We start from the raw sequence: 14,558 nt of genomic DNA on the forward strand, positions 1-14,558 counted from the left end.
ACCTTCAATGTACAGGCTGTGGGGATGTAGAGATTTATGAGTATATCCATGTTTTAGGGAGAGAGCGCATTCCTTTTAGCACTGATTACTAGTGGTAAAGTATACACATTCCTAAAGCCAGCAAAAATTAATTAGCAAAATAGGAGTTGAAGACAAAAAGTTTGGGGAATGGCTTTCCTACGTCTGATAGGTCTACCAAATATTTTATCACGAGAGCAAGATATCCTACATTTATAAGGTTATTAATCAAACTTAAACTTTGTTCAGATCTTCTTTAGTGAGTGAGTGTAATTCAATTTTCTTTGTTCCATTTTCCATCGCAAACTGCCCTTAATCCTATAGTCTACCAACCTATTCTTATTCAAAAGAAAGATTAATTCCCTTCAGAAGCTGTGAAAGAGGATTAAAATAAATATATGTGTTTGTCAGTTGAGTTGATGATACTGTTATAAATCATTGATATTATTGTGATGATAAATGTACTTCCGTTATTATTAACAGTAATGGCTCAATTGTCTCTTCTTAGATGGTGCAGAGAGCAGAGTACATTTGTTTTGAAAATACAACTAATGTTCCAGGATTTATCCTTCTTGGTTTCCAGATTCTCCCTGAGCTGAAGCCTTTCCTGTTCGTCATTTTCCTATTGATTTACTTATTAACAGTGGTTGGGAACATCTTAATACTTGTAACGGTGTCTGCTAACAACAACCTCCACTCTCCCATGTACTTCTTCTTGGGCAATTTGTCATTTCTGGAAATCTGGTACACAACAAATATCGTGCACACCATGCTGGGCGGATTTTTATCTGGCAGTATCACACTTTCTCTTGCTGGTTGTGTCATACAGTTGAATATATTTGGCTCGCTAGCAATTACTGAGTGCTTTCTTTTGACGTTGATGGCTTATGATCGATATATGGCCATTTGTTACCCATTGCATTACAGTACACTCATGAGCCAAAGAGTTTGTGTTATCCTCGTCCAATGTACCTGGGCATCTGGATTTTTAATTGCAATGATTACAAGCATTTTGATTTACCAGTTACAATTTCCAGCTCGCAATTGGATTGACCACTTCTTTTGTGATAATATGCCTCTTTTAAAATCTGCCTGCTCAGATATATACTTAGCTGAGATGTATTGCATTGTTGTATCATTCACTGTCACACCAATTCCTTTTCTGTTAATTATTGTCTCTTATATGTATATTATTGTAGCCATCATGAGAATCCCTTCAGCTACAGGGAGACAAAAAGCCTTCTCCACCTGCAGCTCCCACCTTCTTGTAGTTGCTATGTATTTTGGGACTTTAATTGCTCTATATGTGGCACCATCAACTGGCCATTCCATGAATATAAACAAAGCTTTGTCCTTGCTTTACACTGTGGCCACACCAATGCTTAATCCCATTATATACACCTTGAGGAACAAGGACATTAGGGGCGCCTTGAAAATCACTTTCCAAATCATTTGTAGCAGGCATAGAGATAGCCCTACTCAACTTGTATTCTGTCACAGAAAAACAACATTCTAAGGAAAAAGGTGTCTACACATTTAGAAAGTATCTCTTCTTGTAAATGTGGTACAATATAGAATCCATTTGCCCCGCAGCTCTTTCTTCTGCATAGAAAGCCAGCTGGTGTACATCCAAACACAGCAATAAAGAAGAGACACCAGAAAGCACCAGAGAGAAGCCAATACCAGTAATGGAAGTCTGATGGTATTAAACCTCTACTCCACTATGTATTTGTATTTGACAATACAGTCCCAGGTCATATTTGTGATCTATATTTTTTTCCAGTGAATATTTCTGTTAGACATTTTGACATACAGCTCTTATTGTTGATAGTTGATTCCTCATTCTTAACTTGCCTGCTTCTGTTTGCAATAGTAACTCATAGTTTCCTCAATCAAACACTTACGAAGGTCCTGGTGTCAGAAAGACAAGCACTCAATTGGTTCTGCTTGTATCTAAATTGAAGCGCGCAGCTAGCAAAGGTCCTTTCCGGTGTACCTCAAGGGTCTATTGTAGCCCAAATCTTGCTTACGCAGCTGCTGTATGAATCTGTCATCAATTACCACCAACATTCTGAAGATTCTAGCTGCAGCCAGACGCTACAACAAGGCTCTGGAGCTCCAGCTCAGGACCCAATTAACTAATTGTCCATGTGGAAGTCTGGCTGCCCACATGACATCTCCTTGTGCCTACAGAAATGTTCAACATGTCCTTTGCCACCAGACGTGTCTCTGATAAATGTAAACCAAGGACTATCACCATGTTACAATAAAGGATAATTTATACTGCTAGGTGGTGGAATACTTATTTCAGGAAACTACCAGTGGCGGCACTACATTTGGGCAGAGGAGCGTCAACCCCCCCGCCAGCAACGACAGCTGCAAAACCTTCACCAGAAAACGATCATAAACTTTGTTTATGATTGTTTTTTGGTGAAGGGGGCAGGGCCACAGGGTTAAAGAGCCTCGGGCCGGCCAAACACACATTCCAGGTATAAATGCTACACACATGCGCAGTAGGCCCTCTCAAGCCCGTCAACACAGTTGCCACAGAGCGCTCCCAGACAATCCTGATGCTGCTCTGAGCAGCGAAAGATTTGGCCGCAGGGCAGGCTGGGAGCTTGTGTCTGCAGCAGCAATGAGGGACAGAGGAGCGGTGGCGGAAAGGTAAGCATTTCATTTTTTTTTTTAAATAAAATAAAATTAATGTTTATGCTTATTCCCCCCTTCGCGCGCTGCCCCACCCCTTCAGCACCCCTCGAGCCGCTACTGGAAACTACTGGAAAAACCGTGGTCGAACACCTGGTGTTTGGTCTCTTTTCTTGAATGTGCCGGTACACATTGTCGGCTCAAATGAGTTTTCCTCCAAGACAGGGAACTGAATCTGTACAGATTCTAGTGACTGATGAGCTTTGTAAAGTCACTGTTGATGTAGGCTCAGCAATTCTCATCCTTCTGGATCTACTTACCTCCTTAAATATGGTGGATCATAAGACTCTGATCTAAAGACTCTTGTAGCAATTTATGGTTCTTTGATCCCTGCTTCACTTCTCATTATTTACATGCAGAGGCCATGCAGTGGCTCCAATTTAACTTAGCAAGGTCAACCATGGAGTGCCACAGGGATCACTATTTTCACCGCTGATTTTTAATATTTACAAGGCCCTTTACATCAGTGAGTTGATATCATGGTGAGCGATGTATCCTGATGACAAGCTAATGTACTGGAAAAGGAACGGTTGCATGTGCAAAATCTAAGCACATACTTAGTAGATATCCAAGTCTGGATGTATCGGAATTTCTTAAAATTAGATATTATTAGTAAGGAACAACCCTAGGAGAAGACAAGACTCAATTTACTTGGCTTCACTTTGCTCTCCTCAGTGTTCAGTAAACAACTTGAAATCACTGGGTATGTACATGATACTCTAGAACTATCAACAATTAAACAACATCTGCAGCAGTTGTTTTCACATTTTGTTTTCCTTAAAAAAATTCTGCCAATTCTTCCAAAGTTCATTTGCAAACAAGCACTCACTCTCTGCATCCTTCAGTATCCAGACTATTACGATTCTCTCTGCCTAGGCCTTCCAGCCAAAGCACGGGACTAGCTGCAATACATGTAAAACACTGCGGCCAGAGCAGGTTATGACAATTTGACCATCTTAATGAATTAATGAAGCTGGAAAGTGGTTCCACTAGCTTCCAGTGATAAAAAGAACTTGGATAAAAGCAGCTAAAAAAGAAGCCTTCCATCGACTTTTCCCTCAACGAGAGATTCATCAAATACTATCCCCAGCTGAATTCCAGACATAGCAACAATTACTATTTTAGGTGACTAAAATAACAAAAGTGCAGGTCAGAGGGCATGTGATCTATCAACCAGGGCCGAAACTTTGGAACTCTCTTCGTCTTTGGCTTTGTTGCTATGAAAGCTAATTGTTCTTTTCAAATAATATCTGTTTTGTTTACCTGTGGTTTGGAGAGCTTGGGACAGCATTCTTTAGGTTATAGTGTGTCAGTGCCATGATACCCCTTAAGGTGTCTGTGGACGTTGTAATTAATAGATAAAAAACAAATAAGTTGATAGAAATATATTAGAGTACGTCCTGAGCCTCTTTAGATTGCCCTGACTTGAATATTTCTTTTATGTTCTGCATTATGCCATAAAATAAAAAGCTCTCACATAAATGAATAAAGAAATAATTTAAATAGTAATTTTGCAAGAAATAAATTAATAGAAATTAGACAAATAATGGTGTGAAGGCTTTTCATTTAGTATATAGTATTACACAAGCTTTATTCGGTCATAAATAACCATCAAAGCGTAAAATCACAACAATCCAAAATGTATACACATAATAAATAAGTAAATATAAAAATTTAAGAACAACAGTCACTACTAAAATATATTTTTTTAAAACAAATGTGTATATACCATGCGGCCGCAAGGAACTTGCTAACCACGCAAATTAAGACAGGAGAAGTGTCACTCCTCAATATCCTAATGGCAACATTACATGGCCCATTTTCCTACAAACTGGACGTATACATTTTAGCCGAGCGGAGGCATAAGCTGGACAAAAAAACATAAAATGTGCCACAGATTCAGATACACAATTACAACTGGACATAAATCAAATGTTAATGATAATCGCCAACGACCGGTAAGGGACTTTAACGGTAGACACCCAAATCTAAAACTAGCATAAAGGCTCTTACCTAGTAAATCAGGGATTAAGTCCAAGTAAGATTCAAACTGGGGATGCTATTTAAAATCAAGAAATGTTGTTGTCAATCGACCATGAGATGTACGTAAGAGATAGTTATTCCTGATATAGGACCAGTAAACAGATTTCAAGAGTTGTTTCTGGGCCCTCCCCAAATTGTGAGGATTCTCCCAAACATTCCCAAGTCCCAAGCTGTTAAACCACTCAGAAACATGCTTGAGCCAAGGAATAGAAGCTGCATTAGGTCTATCTAAAATATCTTGAAGGGAGTCCCTATAAACAGTAAGCCCAGAAGTGGTCCAAATTCGTACCCAGAAGATTAAGGGTCTTAAAGCTATCACATCAGAGATGTGATGAAACCCAAGGTCCATAAAAAACTGGATCAATGTTGTGCTGGTAGGGCATGCAAGAAGAGCTCTTGCGAAATTATTTTCACCCACTGACAATTTGTTGGTATTAGAAGGACCCCACACCTCTGTGCCATAAGTTGCTGCAACCGGTGCCTTTTCCAAATAAATATTAATAGCAGGAGAAACAGCTTTCACATTGATGGTATTATAGAAGCGCAGAATGGGACCTGACCTATGCTGAAGAAGTGAAGCACTCTTACCAGTCTGATCCTCCCACTGCATGTTGTGTGCAATTCTTACTCCCAGGTAATCTATAGAACGTACCTTACTTAAGGGAGCCCCATCTAAGGTAATAGTACATCTCCTAGCAGAACCCGAGCATAATATCATTAAATTAGTTTTACTGGCATTAAGTTCCAGGCCATGATCTGCACAAAAAGGATTAAACCTATCAACCAGGATCTGAAGATCCCTGGGGGTTTTGGAAATCAAAAGAGAATCATCTGTAAATAATAGAATAGGGAATTTTTGCACATTCAGTGAGGGAGCATCATTTTGACAAGAAGACACAGCGTGCAACACCTCATTAATAAACAAAGTAAAAAGGGTGGTGCAAGGGCACATCCCTGGCAAACCCCCCACCGGATGGCTATATGATCGGTTAGCTCTCCCTGGCTACCCCATCTCACCTGGGCATATGTATTCCCATGCAACCATTGTAATAAATGTACTATATTAACAGGAATACCTATTCTATGCAGAACATCCCATAACTTTTCTCTGGGGACCAAATCAAAAGCAGACGGAAGGTCCACAAAAGCAACATATATGTTTTGCTTTGCCAAGACTACAAATTTCCAATATATGAGGGTCAGCCTAAAAACCTGATCCACTGTGCTAATTTTGGACAAAAACCCACTTGAAGTGGAGACAGTACCTGATGAGCATAGACCCAAGTTTTGGAAGATTGTCAATGAGGCTGATTGGTCTATAATTAGCAGGGGAACCCATATCACCCTTTTTGTGAATAGGAATTATTTCAGCCCCTTTCCAGGTTTGGGAATAGGGCCTCCTGCAGCTATGGCATTTGATAACGTATTTATATACCAGGACCAAATAACTGGCTCAGATTTAAAAATACCCCCCGGTATCTTATAAGGGCCTGGAGCCTTGGCCAATTTTAAGGAGTTAATAGCAACTATAGTTTTCATTCTTGAGAAAACAATACAATCTATAGAACTATCAATAGGCATTCTTTGATAAGCAATCTCATGACGCAATTCAGCCTGGAACGAAGACAAGAAATCCTGTGTCGTAGGTAAAGCATAAAGCTGAGAAAAGTGTTCCACCCATCTTTCAGGTTGAATATGGGTACGGATGGTGCTGTTACCCCCTCTGTGTCAATTGGCCAATAGCTTCCAAAAGGCCCTATTGTCTTGGAGTTTGGTTGCATCCAGCAATTTCTGCCAGGTAGTATCTTCCCAACTTTTCTTTGCCAATTGCAGGGTTTTATTATACATAAGTCTAGAAACTCTAATCGCCTCCAGTGAATGAGTCATGATGGCTAATTTTAGGGCTAATTTAGCATTAGAGCAGTCCTTATTGAACCATTCCCTGACTTTAAAATTGTCAGAGGATTGCCTAATAGTAGTCTTCCTACAGAAAATATCCTGCAAGTTCCTTACCATTTCTTCGTGAATGCTCAAAATTGGAATGTCACTAACCTCATACTCCTCATAACCAGACATAATATCTGAGAAGGATAGATACATTTTCTTAATCAAATAAGGGTTAGACATTACTTTTGGCCAACTGACACGAGTATGTCTATGGTTCAAAAGAGGTTTGGGGACCTCAGAGATCCGGATATTCTGCAGTCTCCTAAACACAGTACTACGTAAGGTAAGGAGTAGAGGATTGTGATCGCTCTCGTGACGAAGGTCTACCTTCATATCTATAAAGAGGGACCAGAGCCCAACATCCACTAAGAAGTAATCACTAACACTAGAAAACAACCCTTGTTTAAAAGTGGGTGCAATGTTCAAATCAGAGCTAATATGACCATTACATGCTCTTAGTCCAAATCTAAAACAAAGGGAAGTCAACTGAGAAACAACAAGAGAGCCAATGCACTGGACATTTTCCTTCAATTGAGGGATGCCCCAAAATTCGTCCTCCTCAGCCGTCAAATTACTATTAAAACAATCTGTTTCAAAAATACAATTTATGTCCCCTGCAACGACTAGTTTAGTTAACAAGTGCAGGGTGTCCATATATCTGGATAACTGAACAAGTGTCTGAGACTCTGATCCCTGAGAAACAGACCTGGCATACACATTAATTATAATCATTTTAAAATCTAGGTTAAATGAACGTTGGGCGCCCAGTAAATTTGGGGAGTTCATGTGTAAAACTGAACGATCGCACTGTAAAGACTTGTTTAGCAGGATCATAAGTCCCCCCCTTGGCATGACCAAAACACCCCAATGCTGGTTAGGCCGCTAAAAAGTATGTCACAAACCCGTCCATGAATATCGGGTCTTCGGCCAAGTTTCTTGAAATAGGAATATATCCTGCTTGTTAATAAAACTAACCCACTCGGGGTCTCCCAACTTCTTACCCATCCGCGCCAGATTCCAGGATATAATTGAGAGTTCCGACCGGGAAATCTGAACCCTAGGAAAATCCTCAGAATTATTGGTCCCCTCTTCAAAGCTAGCCCCAGAAACTGCAATAGTAGTCATGAATGGGGGAACAGTGGGTAGTCTTTTCACTTCTAATGGTGAATGAAGAGGATTGCCTAACATGGTTGAAGCACAACTGCTACCAAATTCGTAGACCCCACCTGCTGGGCCGTCACATAGAATTGGAAAACTTAATAGACTGCCCAAAGGTGGATGTAGTTGGAGTCTAATACCAACCCCTCTAAGCTTTCTCCGGTGACACGTGCGTAATTCAAAATCAATAAGATTATCCACCAACAAATTATCTACAAAATTAATGGAAATAAAATAATAATCTAATCCTGGTTGACTATGGGGTTCATTACAACATTGGCGGTAAAAGCCGCTTACCGCTGTACAGAAGACCGCCAACACACTGCCGCGGCCGCGGAATTCTGCCACGGTCATTATGACCCAAAGGCTGGAATCTGCCAAAATCCAGACACCCACACAAGTCCTCCACACCAAAGGTCAGTGATAAACTGGAGATAAGAAATCCTCCACCGTCACCCCAACAGGAATACACCCACACTATCACAACCCATGAATCCACGCAGCGGTCTTTCAACTGCAGTATTCCATTGGCGGTACACACCGCCGCGCTCAAAATACACACACACTTACAAAACACATCCACATTGGACAATTCGAAATACACACACCTGATACACATACACACACCACCACCACACACCCAATACAATATAAAACACACACCCACATCACCCACAAACCCCTAAGACAACAATTGCGACTGAAGGCCACAGAGAGACACCACCATCTACAAACGAGCATCCAGAGGCACTCAACAACATCACCCACATAACATCCACTCACCTCACACAACACACCACTAAATATCACCCCACACATCACAACACACACCACCCCACACATCACCCACACTACCCCATGGCACGGCAAAGACACCCCAGGTTCTCTGAGGAGGAGCTCAGGGTCATGGTGGAGGAAATCATCCGGGTAGAGCCACAGCTATTTGGATCACAGGTGCAGCACACCTCCATAGCTAGGAAGATGGAGCTATGGTGAAGAATAGTAGACAGGGTCAACGCTGTGGGACAGCACCCAAGAAATAGGGATGACATCAGGAAGAGGTGGAACGACCTATTGGGGAAGGTATGTTCCGTGGTCTCAAGACACCACATCGCGGTACAGAGGACTGGCGGCAGACCCCCACCTACTCCCCCACAACTAACAACATGGGAGGAGCAGGTGCTGGCTATTCTGCATCCTGAGGGCCTCACAGGAGTAGCTGGAGTAATGGACTCTGGTAAGGCAAATCTTTACTACTATATACCTCCACCCTACCTGCATGCCATCACATACCCCCACCCTCGCTCTCACCCCATCACTCCTACTCCTCACACATGTCCCAATATCACAAACCACCCATCCCAACACCAAGCCCTGCCTGCACTACCAAAGCATGGACACCCATCACCAAAGCATGGCCACTGCACATACCCATACACCCCCCTAACCCATCATCACACAAAGTCCTACACAGGAATGCAAGCACTGGGGTACACAGTCACCCACCCATTGCCCACCATGGCACACACAGATGCAATAATCATGCTTTTACACCCCTGCAGGACCCCTACCCAACGTCACCGGACAGGAGGGTCCAGACATGTCCACTCCACCCACAGAAGAGGCCCACAATGATGACAGAAGCTCTGTCCAACTGGATCTAGACGACCAGCCCGGCCCATCTGGGACCTCGGGACATTCGGTTCCCCTCACACTGGCACAGACCACTACGGAGGTTCCCCTCTCTGGAAACAACAGCACAGCGTCCACCCAGCGGGCCCATACCGCTGTCCCCAGGACACGTCAATCAGCAGTGTGTCCACCACTACAGGGAACCCAGGCTAACCCACCACCCCAACAACAACAAGGACCTGGGGGCAGTGGCAGTGGGCACACAGTTCAGGGGACAGAGTCCCAGGAACACAGGGGAACTGGGAGGGCTGCTGTGCGACAGGGGGAGGACAGGACCAGGGAACCCACTCTCCACGAGGTCCTCTCCAACATCATGGGAGCCTACCACCATTCCCAGGAGATGATGGCAACGGTACTGGCCAAGTTTCAGGAGACCCGGCGGCTGCAGGAGGAACAGTATTTGGGGTTCAGGGAGGAACTCAAATCCATCAATTCCACCCTGGGCACCATTGTAGGGGTGCTGAAGGAACTCGTCAACACCAGGAGGGACACTGTGGCACAACAAGGGGCCCCTGACAAAAGCCTGGACGATGAACTGCCCACCACCTCCGCCAGCGCTAGTGGACAGGAGGCACCGCCACAGGACCACCACACCAGCACCCCACTCCCTGCAGAGAGAGAACCACCCCGCAAACGGTCCCTGAGATCCAGGACAAAGACAAAGAACGATGCCAAGACCCCCGCCAAGAAATGAGACCACCCTGATTGTCATCCATTTGTCCCACCTTGTCACCCTGTACATCCTTAAACTGCCCCATCTCCACTTCCTGTGCCCTTTTGGACAATGCACCTGTGAGACTAATAGACTGGACTCTGCCATGGACATTCCTCCACCATCCCCCCTCACCATTTTACAACACCCTCCAATATTGAGCACTTAAATAAACTCCCTTCAAGCACAAAAACAATCTGGAGTCTGTCTGTGAAATAGTGTATTAGCAATTACAGTGCCAAAATGCTCTTCCAAATGTAATGTCAACATACCTATGTCACACAGCTCTAGTCCATGAGGAAACAAAGCAGATGTCACACAGTGGGACCCACATCTGTGAAATCGTAGGGGAAAGTGACAACTCAGTGACCATACACTGGGTGAAAATGACAGACAGTAGAGAGGTACTAGATTTTAATTAGATGTAGCAGGCAGGTTTGTCTTCTTACCTGTGTCTCAGTGGAAGTGTTGCAGGATCACCATGTTCCTGTTGTCGATGTCCTCTTCTTCTGTTTCCTCGTCTTCACTGTCCACTGGCTCCACAGCTGCCACAACACCTCCATCTGGACCATCCTCCTGCAGAAAAGGAACCTGTCGTCACAAAGCCAAGTTGTGAAGCATACAGCAGGCCACAATGATCTGGCACACCTTCTGTTGTGAGTAGAATAGGGAACCACCTGTCATATGTAGGCACCGGAACCTGGCCTTCAGGAGGCCAAAGGTCCGCTCTATAATCCTCCTAGTTCGCCCATGGGCCTCATTGTAGCGTTCCTCTTCCCTTGTCCTGGGATTCCTCACTGGGGTCAGTAGCCATGACAGGTTGGGGTAACCAGAGTCACCTGCAAATGGTGAGGGACAACTGTTAGACACACACTGACTCATAGGGGCATCCACAGACCCAGACAACTATCCCACTGATTTGGGTCCAGGTGCTCACCTAATAGCCACACCTGGTGCCTCTGTACTTGCCCCATCACATAAGGGATGCTGCTATTCCGCAGGATGTAAGCGTCATGCACTGAGCCAGGGAATTTTGCATTAACATGGGAGATGTACTGGTCTGCCAAACACACCATCTTCACATTCATGGAATGGTAACTCTTCCAGTTTCTGAACACCTGTTCAGTCCTGCGGTGGGGACCAAGGCCACATGTGTCCCATCAATGGCACCTATGATGTTGGGGATATGTCCCAGGGCATAGAAATCATCTTTCACTGTAGGCAAATCCTCCACCTGAGGGAAAACGATGTAGCCCTGCATGTGTTTCAGCAGGGCAGACAACACTCTGGACAACACGTTGGAAAACATAGGCTGGGACATCCCTGATGCTATGGCCACTGTTGTTTGAAAAGACCCACTTGCAAGGAAATGGAGTACTGACAGAACCTGCACTTGAGGGGGAATTCCTGTGGGATGGCGGACAGCTGACATCAGGTCTGGCTCCAACTGGGCACACAGTTCCTGGATTGTGGCACGATCAAGCCTGTAGGTGATGATCACATGTCTTTCCTCCATTGTTGATAGGTCCACCAGCGCTTCGTACACCGGAGGATGCTGCCATCTCCTCACATGCCCCAGCGGACGGTGCCTATGGAGGAGAACAGCGAGCACAGACTCAACCAACTCTGAGGTACGTAAACACAGCTTACTCTGAAAATATTCATTACGCAAAATTTGCCTGTATGAGTGTTTAGGCAAGGCCTAGGTATGTGTGACGCAGTCAAAAATAAAGCCATGTGGGTCCCTGAAACGGCGGCTGCCTGACCTGTAAGGTGGGACAAGGGGATATGAGGTAACTGCACTGGCGTTGTACACCGTCGCCGTAGGCGGTCGAAGACCGCTGCGCAATTATGCATTGGTTCACAATGGACCCTATGAGTCCCAGGAGCCAATGATGATGTGCGCCGGCGGTGACGGTACGCACTGCTGCAGACGTGGCCGCCATTTTTCTCTGTTCAATCAATCGATACATGATCTTCGACAGGAGAGGACCTACACTGCAAGTGCTGCTGTGACCTCCGTGTGGAAGAGACAATGGCTTGTGTGTCTGGGGAAAGGGCCCCTGCCTTCAGCATGGAGGAGTTGGAGAAACTCATGGATGGGGTCCTCCCCCAGTACACACTACTCTACGGTCCTCCAGACAAACAGGTAAGTACACTGTGAGCATGCTGTATGGGCAATGCCTGTGTGGAGTGGGGTGGATGAAAGATAGGGGGGGTGAGAATGAGGCGTGCATGAAACGATGGTGAGTGCATGTGCGTCATGGCAAGGTTAGGGATGCGGGCCAATGACTGTGACAGTGCAGTTGGTAATAACTTCTCTTTTTCCCCTGTACAATTCATGTAGGTCAGTGCCCACCAGAAGAAGGACATCTGGCGTGCCATCGCCAAGGAAGTCTGGACCCTGGGGGTCTACCACAGACGGAGCACCCACTGCCGGAAAAGATGGGAGGACATACGCTGCTGGAGCAAGAAGAAGGCGGAGGCCCAGCTGGGGATGTCCTCCCAACGTGGGAGGGGTACCTGTCGCACCATGACCCCCCTAATGTTCAGGATCCTGGCGGTGGTGTACCCGGAGTTGGATGGGCACTTAAGGGCATCACAGCAGCAACAAGCGGGTGAGCATACTCTCATTCTGCTGATTCAGCGCGCATTGTAGGTGTCTTAGTGGGGGGGTGGGCTGTGGGGTCCCATAGGCCAGGGCGAGTTTGCCAGTTAAGTTCCCTTCTTTAGACAGGACCTGTGGCACCCCACCCCACCTGTGTAGAGTGCCAACTACACCTAGTCAGGCTCCTGTGACATCCATGTGTGCAGAAATCGGCCATAGCCTTGTAAGCCATGTCCCAGGGATTGAATAGTGGACCCCAAGTGCGCGGTGTAGTTCAGGGGGTTTCTGTGTCTGTTGTGTCCGCCAACGGTAGCGGTATTGCATGCACTCAACATGTCTTTCTTCTGTCTCACCCCCCTTTTTGTGGTCTCCATGTTGTTGTGTGCATTAGCATCATCAGGCGGAGGAGCACTGGCACCGAAGCAGGAGGGAGCTGCATCCCACAAGGCCCTGGAGGGCAACACTACTGACTCTGAATTCACCAGTGGGACGGAGGGCGAGGGGAGCTCCACGGCGGGGACAGGAGCTGACACCAGCGAGACAGACTCCTCCTCTGATGGGAGCTCCCTTGTGGTGACGGCCCCATCTGTGCCCCCGCATCTACAGGTACAGCTGCCACCCCCCCTACCAGCAACGCCCTCCCAGCAGCCCCTCAGCCTTTGCCCCGTGCCCGCTCACCCAGGAGGGTGGGCATCACCTTCGCCCCAGACACCTCAGCCCATGCCCCTGTCACCCCTGCTGCCCTCAGAGAGGAGGCCATTGACCTCCTCAGGTCCCTCACTGTTGGGCAGTCTACCATTTTGAATTCCATCCAGGGTGTAGAGAGGCAGTTGCAACAAACCAGTGCATACCTGGGGGGCATTCACTCTGGTCAGGCATCCCTTCAGCAAGCTTTTCAGACTCTGGCCTCAGCACTGATGGCAGCCATTGTCCCTGTCTCTAGCCTCCCCCCTCCAACTTCCTTCACCCAGACCCACACGCCTGTACCTCAGCCTATCCCAAGCACACCATCAGACCAGCATGCACGAACCTCATCACACAAGGGAAGCTCTGGCAAACATAAGCACCACACATCCCACAGGCACTCATGCAAGCATCCCACACATGCAGACACGCCTCCACTGTGTCCCCCTCCTCCTCGTCTCCCTCCTCCCTCCCAGTCTCGTTTCCACTCACACCTGCATGCACTACATCCTCAGCCACTACGTCCATCACCAGCACACACACCACCACACCCGCTCACGTGCAGTCACCCCCCCACTACCATTCACACATCCCCTGTGTCCTCTCTCAGTGTGTCTGTGATGCCACCTCCCAAGGTACACAAACGCAGCCACACACCCACCCAACAGCCATCCACCTCATGACAGCCTCCAGCCCATGGACCTCCACCCAAAGTCACCAAACGTACACCTCCTACAACCACAACCTCTTCCTCCACTCCCAAACCCCCTCTAGCTACCCGTCCCAGTGTTCCCAAGAAACTTTTCCTGTCCAGCCTTGACCTCTTTCCCTCACCTCCCCCACCCCTTCAGTCTCCTAGGGCCCAACTCTCCACGTCCCAACCAGCACCTCAGCCACAACATCGGCGGGACCAGTGGTGCCAGTAGTCACCGGATTAAAGAGTGCACCAGGCAGCAGGACGGGCAGTGTGGCAAGGAGCCACAGCACAGA

At 46.3% G+C, this 14,558-nt stretch overlaps 1 protein-coding gene across 1 annotated transcript; it reads left to right on the forward strand.

Moving 5' to 3' along the window:
* The first annotated feature begins 526 nt into the window (after positions 1-526).
* Positions 527-1,534, forward strand: LOC138301530 (olfactory receptor 11A1-like). The gene has a single exon (XM_069242045.1). It carries the CDS (start codon positions 527-529, stop codon positions 1,532-1,534), a length of 1,008 nt encoding a protein of 335 aa, XP_069098146.1.
* Positions 1,535-14,558: the final 13,024 nt, after the last annotated feature.

Source organism: Pleurodeles waltl, chromosome 6, assembly GCF_031143425.1.
Source record: "Pleurodeles waltl isolate 20211129_DDA chromosome 6, aPleWal1.hap1.20221129, whole genome shotgun sequence".
Classification (NCBI taxonomy): Eukaryota; Metazoa; Chordata; class Amphibia; order Caudata; family Salamandridae; genus Pleurodeles; species Pleurodeles waltl.